Raw genomic sequence first — 21,363 nt, forward strand, 5'->3', positions numbered from 1 at the left:
ATTTCAGTGGAGGTGAGGGGATAGCAGTGGAGAATTCCAGGTGCGTGACTCACCCCCTCGCTCCAACATCCCTAATAAACAGACATCTTCTCCCTAAAGAACACTCAACCGATCCTAGTGTCGTGACTCAACTCAAGTGACTGATTGAATGAGGCTATGAAGCAGCCTAGGCCTCACCCTGAGCCTCAGTTGAAGACACAAGAACATTGGAACTGGAGGAGGCTGTTCTGTTAGATCTCAGCTGACCTGTATCTTAACTCCATCTCCCCGGGCAGCAGGCACATGGGGACACCATGAAGTTATTAATCCAGGAGGCACAAAGATAAACTTTAAACCAAATTTATTTTAACTCAAATGTAAAGCCACCCCTGCGGCAGACAACATTAGTGTCCCAGCCCGGGTCTAACAGGAATTTAGGGGAGGTGGTGGTTTAGTGGTATTGTCACTGGACTAGTAATCCAGAGACCCAGAGTACGCTGGGGTCCCAGGTTCAAATCCTGCCACTGCAGAGGGTGAAATTTGAATTCAATAAAAATCTGTAACTAAAATGACCATAAAACCATTGTCGATTGTTGTTAAAACCCATCTGGTTCACTAATGTCCTTTCGAGAAGGAAATCTGCCATCCTTACCTGGTCTGGCCTACATGTGACTCCAGACCCACAGCAATGTTGATTCTTAACTGCCCCCTCAAGGGCAATTAGGGATGGGCAATAAATGCTGGCCCAGCCTGCGACGCCTGCGTCCCATGAACGAATAAAAAAAACTCCCAGTCCGGTCTGGGAGACTCGATAATGAGTCCCAGCAGGACGGGCAACCAGCCCGTTACCGTGGGAACCTGTACTCCACGAGCCTCACAGGGATTTCAATGAGTGATTCCTCAGGAGCTTCGTGAGGGTTCTCACACACCATCGTCTGCGAGTTCCATTCACCATCCTGCCTTGGAAATATATCGCCCTTCCTCACTGGGTCAAAATCCTGGAACTCCCTCCCGAACAGCACGGTGGGTGTACCTACACCTCAGGGACTGCAGCGGCTAAAGAAGGCAGCTCACCACCACCTTCTCAGGGGCAATTAGGGATGGGCAATGAATCTTGGCCAAGCCAGCAACACCCACATCCCGTCAATGAATATAAAAACATTGGTTCCTTATCCCTTAATCTCCTCGTCCAACAAAAATCCACCAATCTCATTATTGTTTGTCCACCAGTCTGAACAAAATGAGAGGGGGGAAGAGTTCCAAATTTCCACTACCCTTTGTTTGAAGAAATGTTTTCTCACCCTGACAACCGCAGAGAGAGAGAGAGGACAAAGATGGTGTGTCCCTCTTGACTGATGCGCCAGCCTCCCCGCTTCCTGAAGCTACGTTTATTTCCTCCCAGCTGCCAAGGGCGGCTGGTATGCGATGCAAAATGAGGCCAACTCAACGATGGCTGGGTGGAGAGGGAAAGGCGACCAGGTGAAATAACTCACCCGGGAGGTCTCAGTTTCTGAAGTAGCTCAGGAACAATGTGAAAGTGAGAAAGGACAAAGTGTGACAGGGTAGACACTGAGGAACTGCCCCCCAGTTGCAGAATCTACAACATGGGGCAGTCTCATGATAAGGGGCCGGTCATTTAGGATTGGAAACTCTAAGGGTTTTGAGCCTTTCTAATTCTCTACCCCCCATGGATGCTCCATTGTTGAATATATGTAGGGCTGAGAGACAGATTTTTTGTCTCATAGGGATATGGGGCAGCACGTGCCCCCACTCCTCTCCAGAACCCCTCCAGTGCCGGGCATGACCAAAACATATGGACATGGTTCGCCGGGCTCCCTGAGCACCTTCCACATCTGTACGTTAACCTTAACGCAGACTGGGTGACCGCTTTGCAGACCACCTCTGGTCCGTTCTCAAGCAGGACCCAGACTTTCACTGTCCACATGTCCGTCCTTGGCCTGCTGCAATGTTCCAGTGAAGCCCAGCGCAAACTGGAGGAACAGCACCTCATCTTCCGAATGGGTCCGTTACAGCCTTCCGGGCTTAACATTGAGTTCAACAACTTCAGACTGTGAACTCTCCTCCATCTTCACCCCATTTTTATTTCCATTCAATTATTATCATTTCTTCCAATGATCCATTTTGCCCTCATCACTGTCTCCCCTCCCCCACCCCACGAGGGCCATTTATTCCCTGTTCCAAGTTGTCCTTTGACACACTGCTTCCCTCTGTTCTCCCATTAACACTTTCTGATCTCTTAATGTGCCACAGTCGGAACCGTCATCGTCAAACTTCTACAGATATGCGATAGGGAGCATCCTATCCGGTTGTATCACAGCCTGGTATGGCAACTGCTCGGTCCAAGATCGCAAGAAACTGCAGAGTGTGGTGAACTCAGCCCAACGCATCAGACAAGCTTGCCACCCCCACATTGATTCTGTCTACACCTCCTGCTGCCTCAGGAAGGCAGACAGCATTGTCAGAGACCCCTCCCACCCAGGCTATGCCCTCTTCCAGACCCTGCCATCAGGCAGAAGGTACAGAAGTCTGAAGACCCGCACATCCAGACATAGAAACAGCTTCTTCCCCACAGCTACAAGACTCCTCAACGGCTCCCCCTCGGACTGATCTGTTCCCTGTGAGAACACTATTCACGACGCCCTGTGCTGCTCTTGCTCATGTATTTGCTTTGTTTGGCCCCTTGTTCCACACTGTAACCAATCACTGTTTGTCAATGTTCTCTGTGATTATTCTTTTGTCTACTATGTACGTACTGTGTACGTTCCCTTGGCCACAGAAAAATATTTTTCCCTGTACTTCAGTACATGTGACAATAAATCAAATCAAATTAAATCAAATCAAATTATCACCACCATTTACATTCACTTTGTCTTTTTGTCCACAACATTTTTGTTAATCTCCACCCCCCTGGTTATCTGAGCGACGGAGAATTTCTCTGACGTCTGACTGAAGGAGGCTAACTAGCTAAAAATTAAATGAAATAACTTCCTGGCGCGATCTGAACTTCATTCTCATTACAGAGGTGGCTAAGATTTTGCCTGATTCATACAAAAGGAACTTCAAAGATCCATGGAAAAGGCCTCATATGATGGCGAAGGAGCAGAAACCAAGGTAACAAAGCTTTGTTGAGATCCCGACTGTTAATATTTTGCTACTGATCAGTTCTCTTACTGGCGAAGAGACAACACACTGGGGTCTTACTTCACCACCGGCAGCAACTGGAGCTTCACGCGTTCGATTGTTTTCAATTGCTGAGGAGAAAAACTCAATCACGTGAGAATATTTATGTTCGCCTTGCTTTTGTTTTGACATTAATGTTCAAATGAAGCTGATGCTGTCACCAGGGTCTGGTTTAGCTCACTGGGCTAAATCACTGGCTTTTGATGCAGACCAAGGCAGGCCAGCAGCACGGTTCAATTCCCGTACCAGCCTCCCCGAACAGGCGCCGGAATGTGGCGACTAGGGGCTTTTCACAGTAACTTCATTGAAGCCTACTCGTGACAATAAGCGATTTTCATTTCATTTCATTTCATCAGGGGGCTTGGTCCTTTATTCGCACTGTGGTGTTAAACAAATCAGTTCAACAGGTCTTAACGGTTACGTTGCCTCAGTTGTCGTTAATACACCTGAGGGCAGTGCTCAGAGGAGAGTTGTTACTCATCTGCCCACCGATGAGGCATCTTCAAGGCTATGCCAAAAGCGTGTGTCACTTCCAGACAGCCAGATTACTCACTTCAAGAGTAATTCATATCTGATATCTCGCACTCTCTTTGGCTCCCACTAATTTCTCTCGCTCTTTCTCATTCTTTATATTGGTATAATATATATTCTTTTTAAACTGATCAATTTGGTAGCAGAGAACTGGAGCATTGCTGAAGAGACATGCTGTTGAAGCTTTATGTCTTTTGCTTCTCAAGACAGATGCAAGAATGCCAAATTTCAAAGGGTATTGAACCCTTTTCTCATGCAGTGTAAATTGTTGCTCCCTTTGAAATTTGGCACTCTTGCTTTTGTCCTGATGAGTGCAAGACAGCATGTCTCTATTTCACAGCAAATTTTTTTTAAAAAATGTTATGAAAACACACACTTCCTGTCCAACTTGCTGTACCATGACTTTTGTTCTTGCTTTCAATGTCACAATCTTACACTCAGTGAGCACGCGCCTCAGCAGGGGGGCCACGGCACGCGGGGCTGACAACACTTTTGTAAAATAAATTTAGAGTATGCAATTCATTTTTTTGTTTCCAATTAAGGGGCAATTTAGCGTGGCCGATCCACCTAGCCTGCACATCTTTGGCTTGTGGGGGGTGAGAGCCACGCAGACGCGGGGAGAATGTGCAAATTCCACACGGACAGTGATCCGGGGGTCGGGATCGAACCCGGGTCCTTGGCGCCGTGAGGCAGCAGTGCTAATCACTGCGCCACCGTGCTGCCGAGGGACTGATAATGCTAAGCTGCATGACTTAAAACCAGCGTACATCGCTTAAAGGCGAGGTACATTCCAGATGCAACAGGGACTGAAGCTGCTTGAACAACACCTGAAGACCTTCGGGGAGGCAAGAAAGATGATAGAGTTTTGTGTAGACGATTGGATGTGCTGTTGGATGAAGTTAGTTTGGATTGGTTGTATTGCGGGGCCTTCATAGGACATAGAACATAGAACATTACAGCGCAGTACAGGCCCTTCGGCCCTCGATGTTGCGCCGACCTGTGAAACCACTCTAAAGCCCATCTACACGATTCCCTTATCGTCCATATGTCTATCCAATGACCATTTGAATGCCCTTAGTGTTGGCGAGTCCACTACTGTTGCAGGCAGGGCATTCCACACCCTTACTACTCTCTGAGTAAAGAACCTACCTCTGACATCTGTCTTATATCTATCTCCCCTCAATTTAAAGGTATGTCCCCTCGTGCTAGACATCACCATCCGAGGAAAAAGGCTCTCACTGTCCACCCTATCCAATCCTCTGATCATCTTGTATGCCTCAATTAAGTCACCTCTTAACCTTCTTCTCTCTAACGAAAACAGCCTCAAGTCCCTCAGCCTTTCCTCATAAGATCTTCCCTCCATACCAGGCAACATTCTGGTAAATCTCCTCTGCACCCTTTCCAATGCTTCCACATCCTTCCTATAATGCGGCGACCAGAATTGCGCGCAATACTCCAAATGCGGCCGCACCAGAGTGTTGTATAGCTGCAACATGACCTCATGGCTCTTAAACTCAATCCCTCTACCAATAAAAACTAACACACCGTACGCCTTCTTAACAACCCTCTCAACCTGAGTGGCAACTTTCAGGGATCTATGTACATGGACACCGAGATCTCTCTGCTCATCCACACTGCCAAGAATCTTACCATTAGCCCAGTACTCTGTCTTCCCGTTATTCCTTCCAAAATGAATCACCTCACACTTTTCTGCATTGAACTCCATTTGCCACCTCTCAGCCCAGCGCTGCAGCTTATCTATTTCCCTCTGTAACTTGTAACATCCTTCCGTACTGTCCACAAGTCCACCGACTTTAGTGTCATCTGCAAATTTACTCACCCATCCTTCTACACCCTCCTCCAGGTCATTTATAAAAATGACAAACAGCAGTGGCCCCAAACAGATCCTTGTGGTACACCACTAGTAACTGGACTCCAGTCTGAACATTTCCCATCAACCACCACCCTTTGTCTTCTTCCAGCTAGCCAATTTCTGATCCAAACTGCTAAATCACCCTGAATCCCATGCCTCCGTATTTTCTGCAGTAGCCAACCGTGGGAAACCTTATCAAACGCTTTACTGAAATCCATATACACCACATCAACTGCTTTACCCTCATCCACCTGTTTGGTCACCTTCTCAAAGAACTCTATAAGGTTTGTGAGGCACGACCTACCCTTCTATTTCAAGAATGTGGCCAGGAGGACACTGCGATGGCCCCTGACAGAAGAATGATAAGCTGGGAAAGTGTTGGACAGCAGGGTTTCATTCAGGAGAACTGGGTTTCTAAAGGAACAGCAGGGCCAGCCTGTCTGAATCGTGGATGTGCTAAGGGCCTTCTCCTCTTCCTCTTTCTGCGAAGTGGTTGTCAAACCTTGGTGATCGGGGCTGTGCCCTGATGATGGCCAGGTGGAGGACGATAGAACAAACCACCATGAGCGCGAATGTTCACTCCAGTAAGTACTAGACGGCTCTGCGCGAGTGCTCTGGGCAGTGGACCCATGATTTTAGCAGGTTAATATTGCTGATTGCAGCATGGGTCTCATTGTAAGGGCGTTGGCCACTTGTGGTGGATTCTGGAGGGGAGTCATCAGGTTTGATGGAGAGAAGATTGCCCTTGTCACGGAGCAGCTATCTTTGAAATTGCTTGTGGGCTCAGCGGACTAGCGGAAGATGAAAGCACCATGGGAGTTGGCAGGAGAGCAGGCGCTATCGGAATCTACTGGGCATGACCCCAGCAGCTGCACATTGAGTGACCTGTGACCTTTGTGGTTCTGGCGCATGTCAGCATTGGGGTACATTACCTGCAAAACGTGCATGCCGATGTCACCCGCTATCCCAGAAATGTGCCCATTCCTTCTGCGTGTCTCTGTTTGCAGAGGAGATAGTGAAGTCCCTTTTCCAGGAGTCTAGAATGCCTGAGATCACCTGGATATCGCTGTGTATGGCCAATTACGAGATGTTTGCGATGCTCACCTGTTCCAACCTGGAAGAGTCCGTTGGTGGAAATATTCAAGGCCACGGTCACCTGAAATTCCACCGGCAATGCCACCTTTGCCCTGTTCTGAAGCTACAGGTTCAGTTGCAAAAGGTGGCGCTGTTCTGTGCCTACCTTCTTGGTGTAACGTAGGTTGGGATGGGCGAGGCCGGAAATTCCTGCGCAAAGTCAATGGACGTTTCGCTGCCCCACCCAGTTTTCCGTCCCACCTAGAAAAGGGTCTTTCCCAGAAAACGCTGCTGAACACACTGCTCCCAGGTTGGGTGCAGGTGGGACACGCGCTCCCTGAAGACCCTCGGTGGACAAGGCCTTTGCTGAGAGCCATCTGACCTCTCCCTGTGTGAACGGCCTGTCTACCCTGTCATAATATGCACCCATGCACATCATGAGGTAAAAGCAGGCAGTGACAGACACCCAGGTGAGCCAATCAGCATACAGGACAGAATACAACCAATCACCAGACAGAACACCAGAGGGGGGCTTCCAACTATAAAACACACAAGGCATCAGCACTCCGCCTCTTTCCACTGGTGACAACTGTAGCGACAGTCAGGGTGTATATAATCAGTTAGCACCTTCGACACGCGGATCAGAGCTAGCCTGGTCTAGATAGTTAGAGTTAGTATACTTAGATTAGTAGAGAGTCAACCCACAGCCAGCTGTGTGCATTGTTACAGAAGTTCAATAAATACGTTCGGTGTATGCGTTATAGCTTATTTGCATCGTGTTGCAGTCCGTGTTACCCCAGGGGGAATAACACGACATACCCCATCGCCTCCGCTCCATCTCCCTCTGATAGTGACACCCGTGGGGAGCTGTAACTGCAGCTGCTCCGTGAATGCACTTCATGCGTGAGGCCATCCAAGCGTGAGTGCTTGGCGGGCTAATCGACTCTGTGAGCATCGTAACCAAAGATTGAAATACATGTGCTTCCCAGCATAGGTCATTGGATAGCAGGGGGCTTGGCCTGATTTTCCTCCCCGACCGGTCTCCAGTGGTGGTGCTGAGGTCAATTTTACTGTTCTCAACTTCCAGCTAGGGTTTAACCAACTGGGCAGACCAGTGTTGGACCGGCCGGCCTGTCGATGGATTGTGCCAGCAAACATTTTATCACGTGGCAGAGATTGTTGTGAGTTCAGGCTCCTGGTGGGAATCTCTGTCTGCCGGGAGTTGTATTTCGGGGATTTGGATGCAAAGATCAGTGAGCCTTGTGTGGTTTCTCTGTTCATTGAAGGATAGGATGTCCTGTGAGACCAGCTGATACCGGCGCCTCACATTTCGCGGCGGAAAATCGACCCCGGCCCGGAAGCTCAGATCTGTGTAAAATTGCCTCGGTATTGTTTCCTGCTGCCTGGCTCTCCGCAAAGTAAACCTCCTGACTGAGCCACTGAAGAACTCATTGTAAACCGACTCTTCAAAGCCATCAAAGCCCGTGACCGTGGCCCAGTCTGTCAGTAAATCTGCGTTAAAACCCAACCCCTCTTACTGCACTCCGGAGACTGAGGGAGGCAGAGGAAAGATTTCGAAACAGATGAAAGCTGAACCTTCCCCGAGGTCCGTGGAGCGACGGAAATGTACAACATGTTTCTCAGCATATGCCAAAGAGTTTATCCGATTAGGTTACATCCATCCTGCTGAGGCATGCCCCATCGCCCCCCCCCCCCCCCCCGCCCCCTCTAGCTCTGTGACAACTCCAACCTTTCCTCAAATTTAAAAAAAAACAACTTTGATTGATTCTGTGGAGACACCTGTCCCCAGCCAGTCCCACCAAAGTGTGACGACTTTGACAACCCAACCGCGTCACGGCAACCATCGACATCCAGATTCACCAAAAGGTGAAACACAGCAGAAATCTTAAATAAAGAAGGGAAACTGGAAACGCCAGGGAAATACTCCCGAGGGGTGGCACAGTGGTTGGCGCTGCTGACTCACAGCGCCAGGGACCTGGGTTTAATTCCGGCCTCGGGTGACTGTCTGTGTGGAGTTTGCACGTTCTCCCCGTGTCTGCGTGGGTTTCCTCCGGGTGCTCCAGTTTCCTCCCACAGTCCAAAGATGGGCAGGTTAGGTAGATTGGCCGTGCTAAATTGCCCTTAGTGTCCAGAAGGTTAGTTCAGATTACGGGGTTAAGAGTGGACGTTTGGACTTAAAGTAGGGTGCTCTTTCCAAGGGCCAGCGCAGACTCGATGGGCCGAATGACCTCCTTCTGCACTGTAAATTCTACAATCCGGCCGCATCTGTCGAGAGGCAGGCAAGGGTTAATGTTTCAGCTCAGAGACCTTTTTATTTGTCAAAACAGGTTGTTCTGACCAGGATTATGCTATCCAGCATCCTGCCCGGCCTGCATCTAATCTGCTGCCTTCTTTTCAGAATCTTTTATACCCCTTCCCAATGATCGTTTAGCGATTGAAATTACTGCGGCTGCTGGAAATCTGACTCCAGACCCAGGCAGGTGTGACAGGCCCTGTGGGGAGAGGATCAGGAATGCCCGGGATTTCCCTATGGCAGGAACAGTCACGTGTTCCCCGGCAGCGGGATCCTCCGTTCCTGCCGACAGCGAGCCCCCGTCACGTGTACCCTGGCAGCGGGACCTTCCCTTCCTGCCGACAGCGAGCCCCCGCCACGTTCCCCACCAGCGGGATCTTCCGGTCCTGCTGACAGCGAGCCCCCGTCACGTGTACCCTGGCAGCGGGACCTTCCCTTCCTGCCGACAGCGAGCCACCGCCACGCGTTCCCCGGCAGCGGGTCCTCCGGTCCTGCCGACAGCGAGCCCCCACCACGCGTTCCCCGGCAGCGGGATCTTCCCTTCCTGCCAACAGCGAGCCACCGCCACGCGTTCCCCGGCAGCGGGATCTTCCGTTCCTGCCGACAGCGAGCCCCCGCCACGTGTTCCCCGGCAGCGGGATCTTCCGTTCCTGTCGACAGCGAGCCCCCTGCCACGTGTTCCCCGGCAGCGGGATCTTCCGTTCCTGCCGACAGCGAGCCCCCGCCACGTGTTCCCCAGCAGCGGGATCTTCCGTTCCTGCCGACAGCGAGCCCCCGCCACGTGTTCCCCGGCAGCGGGATCTTCCCTTCCTGCCGACAGCGAGCCCCCGTCATGTGTTCCCCGGCAGCGGGATCTTCCGTTCCTGCCGACAGCGAGCCCCCGCCACGTGTTCCCCGGCAGCGGGATCTTCCGTGCCTGCCGACAGCGAGCCCCCGACACGTGTTCCCCAGCAGCGGGATCTTCCGTTAAGCCGACAGCGAGCCCCCGCCACGTGTTCCCCGGCAGCGGGATCTTCCGTTCCTGCCGACAGCGAGCCCCCGCCACGTGTTCCCCGGCAGCGGGATCTTCCCTTCCTGCCGACAGCGAGCCCCCGTCATGTGTTCCCCGGCAGCGGGATCTTCCGTTCCTGCCGACAGCGAGCCCCCGCCACGTGTTCCCCGGCAGCGGGATCTTCCGTGCCTGCCGACAGCGAGCCCCCGACACGTGTTCCCCAGCAGCGGGATCTTCCGTTAAGCCGACAGCGAGCCCCCGCCACGTGTTCCCCGGCAGCGGGTTCTTCCGGTCCTGCCGAGAGCGAGCCCCCGCCACGTGTTCCCCAGCAGCGGGATCTTCCGTTAAGCCGACAGCGAGCCCCCGCCACGTGTTCCCCGGCAGTGGGATCTTCCGTTCCTGCCGACAGCGAGCCCCCGCCACGTGTTCCCCAGCAGCGGGATCTTCCGGTCCTGCCGACAGCGAGCCCCCGCCACGTGTTCCCCGGCAGCGGGATCTTCCGTTCCTACCGACAGCGAGCCCCCGCCACGTGTTCCCCAGCAGCGGGATCTTCCGTTCCTGCCGACAGCGAGCCCCCGACACGTGTTCCCCGGCAGCAGGATCTTCCCTTCCTGCCGACAGCGAGCCCCGCCACGTGTTCCCTGGCAGCGGGATCTTCCGGTCCTGCCGACAGCGAGCCCCCGACACGTGTTCCCCGGCAGCGGGATCTTCCGTTCCCGCCGACAGCGAGCCATCGTCACGCGTACACCACCAGCGGGATCTTCCGTTCCTGCCGACAGCGAGCCCCTGCCACGTGTTCCCCGGCAGCGGGATCTTCCGGTCCTGCCGACAGCGAGCCCCCGCCACGTGTTCCCCGGCAGCGGATCTTCTGTTCCTGCCGACAGCGAGCCCCCGCCACGTGTTCCCCGGCAGCGGGATCTTCCGGTCCTGCCGACAGCGAGCCCCTGCCACGTGTTCCCCGGCAGCGGATCTTCTGTTCCTGCCGACAGCGAGCCCCCGCCACGTGTTCCCCGGCAGCGGGATCTTCCCTTCCCGCGGCAGCAAGGCCCCGCCACGTATTCCCCGGCAGTGGGATCTTCCGTTCCTGCCGACAGCGAGCCCCCGCCACGTGTTCCCCGGCAGCGGGATCTTCCGTTCCTGCCGACAGCGAGCCCCCGCCACGTGTACACCACCAGCGGGATCTTCCATTCCTGCCGACAGCGAGCCCCTGCCACGTGTTCCCCGGCAGCGGGATCTTCCCTTCCTGCCGACAGCGAGCCCCCGCCACGTGTTCCCCGGCAGTGGGATCTTCCGTTCCTGCCGACAGCGAGCCCCCGCCACGTGTACACCACCAGCGGGATCTTCCATTCCTGCCGACAGCGAGCCCCTGCCACGTGTTCCCCGGCAGCGGGATCTTCCCTTCCTGCCGACAGCGAGCCCCCGCCACGTGTTCCCCGGCAGCGGGATCTTCCGTTCCTGCCGACAGCGAGCCCCCGTCACGCGTACACCACCAGCGGGATCTTCCGTTCCTGCCGACAGCGAGCCCCTGCCACGCGTTCCCCGGCAGCGGGATCTTCCCTTCCTGCCGACAGCGAGCCCCCGCCACGTTCCCCACCAGCGGGATCTTCCGGTCCTGCTGACAGCGAGCCCCCGTCACGTGTACCCTGGCAGCGGGACCTTCCCTTCCTGCCGACAGCGAGCCACCGCCACGCGTTCCCCGGCAGCGGGTCCTCCGGTCCTGCCGACAGCGAGCCCCCACCACGCGTTCCCCGGCAGCGGGATCTTCCCTTCCTGCCAACAGCGAGCCACCGCCACGCGTTCCCCGGCAGCGGGATCTTCCGTTCCTGCCGACAGCGAGCCCCCGCCACGTGTTCCCCGGCAGCGGGATCTTCCGTTCCTGTCGACAGCGAGCCCCCTGCCACGTGTTCCCCGGCAGCGGGATCTTCCGTTAAGCCGACAGCGAGCCCCCGCCACGTGTTCCCCGGCAGTGGGATCTTCCGTTCCTGCCGACAGCGAGCCCCCGCCACGTGTTCCCCAGCAGCGGGATCTTCCGGTCCTGCCGACAGCGAGCCCCCGCCACGTGTTCCCCGGCAGCGGGATCTTCCGTTCCTACCGACAGCGAGCCCCCGCCACGTGTTCCCCAGCAGCGGGATCTTCCGTTCCTGCCGACAGCGAGCCCCCGACACGTGTTCCCCGGCAGCAGGATCTTCCCTTCCTGCCGACAGCGAGCCCCGCCACGTGTTCCCTGGCAGCGGGATCTTCCGGTCCTGCCGACAGCGAGCCCCCGACACGTGTTCCCCGGCAGCGGGATCTTCCGTTCCCGCCGACAGCGAGCCATCGTCACGCGTACACCACCAGCGGGATCTTCCGTTCCTGCCGACAGCGAGCCCCTGCCACGTGTTCCCCGGCAGCGGGATCTTCCGGTCCTGCCGACAGCGAGCCCCCGCCACGTGTTCCCCGGCAGCGGATCTTCTGTTCCTGCCGACAGCGAGCCCCCGCCACGTGTTCCACGGCAGCGGGATCTTCCGGTCCTGCCGACAGCGAGCCCCTGCCACGTGTTCCCCGGCAGCGGATCTTCTGTTCCTGCCGACAGCGAGCCCCCGCCACGTGTTCCCCGGCAGCGGGATCTTCCCTTCCCGCGGCAGCAAGGCCCCGCCACGTATTCCCCGGCAGTGGGATCTTCCGTTCCTGCCGACAGCGAGCCCCCGCCACGTGTTCCCCGGCAGCGGGATCTTCCGTTCCTGCCGACAGCGAGCCCCCGCCACGTGTACACCACCAGCGGGATCTTCCATTCCTGCCGACAGCGAGCCCCTGCCACGTGTTCCCCGGCAGCGGGATCTTCCCTTCCTGCCGACAGCGAGCCCCCGCCACGTGTTCCCCGGCAGTGGGATCTTCCGTTCCTGCCGACAGCGAGCCCCCGCCACGTGTACACCACCAGCGGGATCTTCCATTCCTGCCGACAGCGAGCCCCTGCCACGTGTTCCCCGGCAGCGGGATCTTCCCTTCCTGCCGACAGCGAGCCCCCGCCACGTGTTCCCCGGCAGCGGGATCTTCCGTTCCTGCCGACAGCGAGCCCCCGTCACGCGTACACCACCAGCGGGATCTTCCGTTCCTGCCGACAGCGAGCCCCTGCCACGCGTTCCCCGGCAGCGGGATCTTCCCTTCCTGCTGACAGCGAGCCCCCGCCACGTGTTCCCCGGCAGCGGGATCTTCCGTTCCTGCCGACAGCGAGCCCCCGTCACGCGTACACCACCAGCGGGATCTTCCGTTCCTGCCGACAGCGAGCCCCCGCCACGTGTTCCCCGGCAGTGGGATCTTCCGTTCCTGCCGACAGCGAGCCCCCGCCACGTGTACACCACCAGCGGGATCTTCCATTCCTGCCGACAGCGAGCCCCTGCCACGTGTTCCCCGGCAGTGGGATCTTCCGTTCCTGCCGACAGCGAGCCCCCGCCACGTGTACACCACCAGCGGGATCTTCCATTCCTGCCGACAGCGAGCCCCCGCCACGTGTACACCACCAGCGGGATCTTCCCTTCCTGCCGACAGCGAGCCCCCGCCACGTGTTCCCCGGCAGCGGGATCTTCCGTTCCTGCCGACAGCGAGCCCCCGCCACGTGTTCCCCGGCAGCGGGATCTTCCCTTCCTGCCAACAGCGAGCCACCGCCACGTGTACACCACCAGCGGGATCTTCCATTTCCCGTCAGCAGCGAGCCGCCGCCACGTGTTCCCCGGCAGCGGGATCTTCCGTTCCTGTCGACAGCGAGCACCACCACGTGTTCCCCGGCAGCGGGATCTTCCGTTCCTGCCGACAGCGAGCACCACCACGTGTTCCCCGGCAGCGGGATCTTCCGTTCCTGCCGACAGTGAGCCCCCGTCACGTGTACCCGGCAGCGGGATCTTCCGTTCCTGCCGACAGTGAGCCCCCGTCACGTGTACCCGGCAGCGGGATCTTCCGGTCCTGCCGACAGCGAGCCCCCGACACGTGTTCCCCGGCAGCGGGACCTTGCGTTCCTGCCGACAGCGAGCCCTCGTCACGTGTACCCCGGCAGCGGGATCTTCCATTCCTGCCGACAGCGAGCCCCCGTCACGTGTACCCCGGCAGCGGGATCTTCCATTCCTGCCGACAGCGAGCCCCCGTCACGTGTACCCCGGCAGCAAGGGCTTCAAACATTAAGAAACCCCGTTGTCAGAGGCGGGACCAGAACGTCCCACCACCGGCCAATGGCAGTCCACCTCCACGGGGTGTGGAAAATCTGGCCCTTTGTTTGAGTGGGCAACACGCGAGTCAACACAACGTTAAAACAACAGGCAAAGAAGTTTCAAGCAAACACGTTAACCATTGAGCAGTGATGCTCACGGGCATTTATAAGGCACACAGCTCCCTTTATAATTTTCACTATTTCCCAGCGTTATTATGGTATACTTGCAGGGGGGGGGGCGTGGAAGATTTGCATTTATATAACACCTTTCACATCCCCAAGTGCTTTACAGCTGCTGTTGTGCTGCTTGAAGTTGTTGTTGTAATGTAGGAAATACAACCGCCGAATGTGTACACAGGAAGCTGCTACAAACAGCGATGATGCTGGTTGAGGTTCGAAATCATAGAGTTGTTACGGTGCAGAAGGAGGTCATGCAGCCCAACGTGTCGCCACCGGCTCCCCAAACGAGCAGCGTGACTGAGTGCCACTCCCCTGCCTCCCCCCCCCACCCCCCCCCTGCACATTGTCTCTATTAAAGTAACCATCTAACGCCCTCTTGAATGCCTCGATTGAACCTGCCTCCAGCACACTGCCGGGCAGCTCATTCCAGACCCCAAACCACCTTTTTCCTCACATCACATTTGCTTCTTTTGCCAATCACCTTGAAGCTGCGCCCTCTCGTCCTTGATCCTTGTACCAGCGGGAGCAGTTTCTCCCCGTCTGCTCTGTCCTGCGCTCTCACGACTTAGAACGCCGCCATCTCAGCCTCCCCCTCTCCAGGGAGAACACTCCCAGCCTCTCCAATCTATCCCCGTCACCGAGCTTTCTCATCCCTGGAGCCATTCTTCTTTCAAGTAGCATCATTGGATCTTGTGAACTCTCCCAACAGGGCAACCAGGACGCAAGACAGCTCCTCTGACAATGCAGCACTCCCATCGAGCTGGAGTGACAGTCTGGATGTTTGTGCTCTCTGGTCTCTGGCGTGGGAGTTGAACTTCCTGATTCAGAGACAAGAGTTGCTAACCGAGTTATGATTAGCACAGGACAGTGAATGATTGAGTTTATTAAGAATCAGTACATCTCCCTTAACTTTGCCCACGGGGAACTCTGAACAAAGCAAATCCCTGATGTTGGGTTTGTGACGCTGTTGCTGTCGATCTTATGATGCTCCATCTAGTGGTAGAGGTATGCAGCTGCAGACCTAACCATACAGGTCGACAAAGATCTGTAGGGGGGGCAGGTAGTGTTGAGGAAGGGCTTGGACAGGCTAGGAGAGTGGGCAATGAAGAGTGGCAGATGGAATACAATGTGGAAAAGTCTGAGGTTGTGCACTTTGGAAGGAGAAATGGAGGCATAGACTATTTTCTAAATGGGGAAATGCTTCGGCAGCACGGTAGCACGGTGGTCAGCACAATTGCTTCACAGCTCCAGGGTCCCAGGTTCGATTCCGGCTTGGGTCACTGCCTGTGCGGAGTCTGCACGTTCTCCCCGGGTCTGCGTGGGTTTCCTCCGGGTGCTCCGGTTTCCTCCCACAGTCCAAAGATGTGCAGGTTAGGTGGGTTGGCCATAATAAATTGCCCCGAGTGTCCAAAATTGCCCTTAGTGTTGGGTGGGGTTACTGGGTTATGGGGAGGTGTTGACCTTGGGTAGGGTGCTCTTTCCAAGAGCCGGTGCAGATTCGATGGCCCCGCGCTACATGGCGACCCCACACTGCGAGCCGGCCCCGACAGAATAGGCCCCCCCCCCGAGATCGCGCGAGCCTGGTCGTCCTGGAGCCACCGCACCCCCGGTGGCGGATCCACCCGCCCCCCCCTCCCCTCCCACCAGGACGGCCACGGACTGAGTCCGCAGCCGCCACTCCGAGCTCCCGTCGGGTGGAACCATGAGTGACCCACGCCACCGGGAACTCGGCCAGTTGTCGGCGGGAGAATCGCCGCGGGGGCCTCTGACCGCCGCCGCGTCGACCGCGCGTGCGAGATTGGCAGCGATTCTCCAGTCCCCGGAGAATCGCGGGAGCGGCGTCGGACCCAATCGGGGGGTCTGACGCCCATTCTCCGTCCCCGATTGCGGCGCGGAGACTCGGAGAACCCCGACCCTAGTTCAAGATTCTCTTAAGGTTAGCGTGCAGGTTCAGTCGGCAGTTCGAAGGCAAATGCAATGTTAGCATTCATGTCAAGAGGGCTAGAGTACAAGACCAGGGATGTACTTCTGAGGCTGTATAAGGCTCTGGTCAGGCCCCATTTGGAGCATTGTGAGCAGTTTTGGGCCCCGTATCTAAGGAAGGATGTGCTGACCTTGGCAAGGGCCCAGAGAAGGTTCACAAGAATGATTCCTGGAATGAAGAGCTTGTCGTGCGAGGAACGGTTGAGGACTCTGGGTCTGTACTCGTTGGAGTTTAGAAGGATGAGGGGGATCTTATTGAAACTTGCCTGGATAGAGTGGACGTGGAGAGGATGTTTCCACTTGTAGGAAAAACTAGAACCAGAGGACACCATCTCAGACCAAAGGGACATAGAACATAGAACAATACAGCGCAGTACAGGCCCTTCGGCCCACGATGTTGCACCGAAACAAAAGCCATCTAACCTACACTATGCCATTATCATCCATATGTTTATCCAATAAACTTCTAAATGCCCTCAATGTTGGCGAGTTCACTACTGTAGCAGGTAGGGCATTCCACGGCCTCACCACTCTTTGCGTAAAGAACCTACCTCTGACCTCTGTCCTATATCTATTACCCCTCAGTTTAAAGTTATGTCCCCTCGTGCCAGCCATTTCCATCCGCGGGAGAAGGCTCTCACTGTCCACCCTATCCAACCCCCTGATCATTTTGTATGCCTCTATTAAGTCTCCTCTTAACCTTCTTCTCTCCAACGAAAACAACCTCAAGTCCATCAGCCTTTCCTCATAAGATTTTCCCTCCATACCAGGCAACATCCTGGTAAATCTCCTCTGCACCCGCTCCAAAGCCTCCACGTCCTTCCTATAATGCGGTGACCAGAACTGTACGCAATACTCCAAATGCGGCCGTACCAGAGTTCTGTACAGCTGCAACATGACCTCCCGACTCCGGAACTCAATCCCTCTACCAATAAAGGCCAACACTCCATAGGCCTTCTTCACAACCCTATCAACCTGGGTGGCAACTTTCAGGGATCTATGTACATGGATACCTAGATCCCTCTGCTCATCCACACTTTCAAGAACTTTACCATTAGCCAAATATTCTGCATTCCTGTTATTCCTTCCAAAGTGAATCACCTCACACTTCTCTACATTAAACTCCATTTGCCACCTCTCAGCCCAGCTCTGCAGCTTATCTATATCCCTCTGTAACCTGCTACATCCTTCCACACTATCGACAACACCACCGACTTTAGTATCGTCTGCAAATTTACTCACCCACCCTTCTGCGCCTTCCTCTAGGTCATTGATAAAAATGACAAACAGCAACGGCCCCAGAACAGATCCTTGTGGTACTCCACTTGTGACTGTACTCCATTCTGAACATTTCCCAGGGGACGATCCTTTAAAACAGAGATGAGGCGGAATTTCTTCAGCCAGAGGGTGGTGAATCTGTGGAACTCTTTGCCGCAGAAGGCTGTGGAGGCCAAATCACTGAGTGTCTTTAAGACCGAGATAGATAGGTTCTTGATTAATAAGGGGATCAGGGGTTGTGGGGAGAAGGCAGGAGAATGGGGATGAGAAAATATCAGCCATGATTGAATGGCGGAGCAGACTCGATGGGCCGAGTGGCCTAATTCTGCTCCTATGTCTTATGGTTTTATATCTGACAACAGAGCAACCGCTTATATTTATTTAATGCCATTAACACGCTAAAATGCTCCAAGATGCTTCACGGGAGCGCTAAAGAGCCACATTAGACACAGAGCAGGAGATAATCCTTAAAGATGCTCCCTAATGACACGTTGAACCACAAATTAGACATTATGTGACTTAGGTCAGAAATTTAATATATCCATAGAATTCCTACAATGCAGAAGGAGGCCGTTCGGCCCATCGAGTCTGCACCGACCCTCTGAAAAAACACCCGACATAGGCCCACTCCCCCACCCAATCACCATCTAAACTGCACACCTTTGGACAGGGCTAGGGTCTGGCAGATGGAATTCAATGTTGCCAAGTGTGAGGCTATCCATTTTGGGAGGAATAACAGCAGAATGGATTATTATTTAAACGGTAAGATGTTAAAACATGCTGCTGTGCAGAGGGACCTGGGTGTGCTGGTGCACGAGTCGCAAAAAGTTGGTGTGCAGGTGCAACAGGTGATTAAGAAGGCTAATCGAGTTTTGTCTTTCATAGCTAGAGGGATGGAGTTCAAGACTAGGGAGGTTATGCTGCAATTGTATAAGGTGTTGGTGAGGCCACATCTGGAGTATTGTGTTCAGTTTTGGTCTCCTTACCTGAGAAAGGACATATTGGCACTGGAGAGACTGCAGAGGAGATTCACTAGGTTGATCACAGAGTTGAGGGGATTAGATTATGACGAGCGGTTGAGTAGACTGGGACTGTACTCATTGGAGTTTAGAAGGATGCAGGGGGATCTTATTGAAACATATAAAATTATGAAGGGAATTGATAGGATAGATGCGGGCAGGTTGTTTCCACTGGTCGGGGAAAGCAGAACTAGGGGGCATAGCCTCAAAATAAGGGGAAGTAGATTTAGGACCGAGTTTAGGAGGAACTTCTTCACCCAAAGGGTTGTGAATCTCTGGAATTCCTTGCCCAGTGAAGCAGTTGAGGCTCCTTCTTTAAACGTTTTTAAGAAAAAGATAGATACCTTTCTAAAGAATAAAGGGATTCGGGGATATGGTGTACAGGCCGGAGAGTGGAGTTGAGTCCACAAAGATCAGCCATGATCTCATTGAATGGCGGAGCAGGCTCGAGGGGCCAGATGGCCTACTCCTGTTCCCAGTTCTTATGTTCTTATGTACAGGGCAATTTTTTTTAGTGTGGCTAATCCACCCAACCTGCACATGTTTGGACTGTGGGAGGAAACCGGAACACCCGGAGGAAACCCACGCAGTCACGGGGAGAACGTGCAGACTCCGCACAGACAGTGACCCAAGCTGGGAATCGAACCCGGGTCCCTAGCGCTGTGAGGCAGCGATGCTAACCACTGTGCCACCGTGCCGCCCATATACTGTGGAGAAGAAATAGCGAAGGGCTCAGCGAAACTTCAGTTCAGAGTTGAGCTTGACGCAAAAAAAAATCAATCGTCATGAATGACTCAATGAAACAAACGCTGCTTTTAGGATTCCAAAGGGGAATTTTTAATTCGTTCCTCCTCGGGATGTGGACATCATTGGCAAGACCAGCATTTGACGTCCATACCTACGTGACCCTTGAGAAGGTGGGGGTAAACCAACTTCTTGACCAACAATGTTGGCCATAGCAAACTGTTTCACCTAGTCCTGGACAGTAGGTCCCGGCCTGCACTTGAAAGAGTTTGCAGGAGCAATGTAAGTGAACGTGCAGTCTATGAAACAGCCTCTCTCCTGAGGTGGTCATGGTGGATGCTGTTCATTCATTCAAATGCAACTTAGCTAAATTTATTTCAGGAAATAATATTTAGGGATGCAATATATAAGTAACTTGAGACCTGGTGATTTGACAACAGATCACAGCCCCAAATTATTTTCATTGAACGTTAAGTAAGACATCACGTGATCTTCAAAAAAGGACACGCAAGTAAAAACTGGCTGAGATTGCAAAGTAATGGCTTGCTAGAATTTCTATCTGGATTACACTTGACCAGCTAGGCCAGAGAGAACAGAATGTGTACCTCTTTTCACACAGCGTCACTTCAAAGGAAGGGTCAATGTGGACATGCCGAATTTCCTTAGTTTCCTGAGGAAGTATAGGTGCTGTTGTGCTTTCTTGGTCGTAGCGTCAACGTGGGTGGACCATTGTCCGTGATGTGCACACCTAGGAATTTGAAGCTGTTAACCATCTCCACCTCGGCACCATTGATGCAGACAGGGGTGTGTACAATACTTCGCTTCCTGAAGTCAATGACCAGCTCCTTACTTTTACTGACATTGAGGGAGAGATTGTTGTCATTGTACCACTCCACTAGGTTCTCTATTTCCCTCCTGTACTCTGACTCATCGTTGTCTGAGATCCGACCCACTGCGGTCGTGTCATCAGCAAACTTGTAGATGGAGTTTGCGGATGACACGAAGATTGGTGGAGTTGCTGATACTGCCAAGGATTGTCAGAGGATACAACAGGATATAGATAGATTGGAGACTTGGGTACAGAAATGGCAGATGGAGTTTGATCTAAGATAAATTAATTAAGATAAATGCGAGGTGATGCTTTTTGGAGGATCAAATTTAGGTATGAATTATACTGTAAATGGCAGAACCCTGAGGAACATTAACATACAGAGGGATCTGGGCGTGCAGGTCCACAGTTCCCTAAAAGTGGCCAAGGTGATTAAAAAGGCATACGGCATGCTTGCCTTCATCAGGCAGGGCAGTGAGTTCAGGAGTTGGGGAATCATGTTGCAGCTGTATAAAAACTTGGTTAGGCCGCATTTGGAGTATTGCGTGCAGTTCTGATCACCACGTTATCAGAAGGTAGTGGAAGCTTTAGAGAGAGTGCAAAGAAGGTTCACCAGGATGTTGCCTGGTCTTGAGGGTGTTGGCTATGAGGAGAGGCTGAACAAACTAGGATTAGTGGATTAGTTTTACTGGAAAGACGGCGGGGGAGACCTGATAGAGGTGTACAAAACTATGAGAGGCATAGACAGGGTGGATAGTCAGAGGCTTTTTCCAAGGGTGGAAGTGTCAATTGCAAGGGGGCACAGGCTCAAGGTGAGAGAGGGTGTGGTGAATGTATTCACCACAGTATAAACTGTCTGCTTAGTACTGTGGCCTATGACCAGGAAATAGTAATACGATCTACCACCATGTATTGTACAGGAGGCCTGGTGGGCTCCGCCTCTGCCCCCCCCCCCCACCCCCCCACCAGGGGCTGTATATAGACCTGGCCACCTGTGGGCGGCACTCATTGTTACTGAACTCATAGGCAGGCAAGTTCTCGGTTAATAAAGCCTCTGTTCTCTCGTTCTCATCGTCTTGCAGTGAATTGATGGAACAACAGGGGGAAAGTTTAAGGGAGATGTGTGGGGTAAGTATTTCACGTAGAGAGTGGTGGGTGCCTGGAACGCGATGCCGGAGGATGTGGTGGAA

General features: G+C 53.9%; 1 protein-coding gene across 2 annotated transcripts in view; it reads left to right on the forward strand.

The window, feature by feature from the left end:
- The window catches only part of LOC140389443 (somatomedin-B and thrombospondin type-1 domain-containing protein), a 282,415-nt gene that overhangs the window by 224,933 nt on the left and 36,119 nt on the right, over positions 1-21,363 (forward strand). For both annotated transcript variants that reach the window (XR_011934410.1, XM_072473603.1), the window contains exon 3: positions 3,021-3,111. Coding sequence is in view for 1 of the 2 variants with exons in the window: in XM_072473603.1 (XP_072329704.1) it covers positions 3,021-3,111 (91 nt within the window). In the remaining variant the exon portion in view is untranslated. The remainder of the gene's footprint in view (positions 1-3,020; positions 3,112-21,363) is intronic.

This window comes from Scyliorhinus torazame, chromosome 1 (genome assembly GCF_047496885.1).
Source record: "Scyliorhinus torazame isolate Kashiwa2021f chromosome 1, sScyTor2.1, whole genome shotgun sequence".
NCBI lineage: Eukaryota > Metazoa > Chordata > Chondrichthyes > Carcharhiniformes > Scyliorhinidae > Scyliorhinus > Scyliorhinus torazame.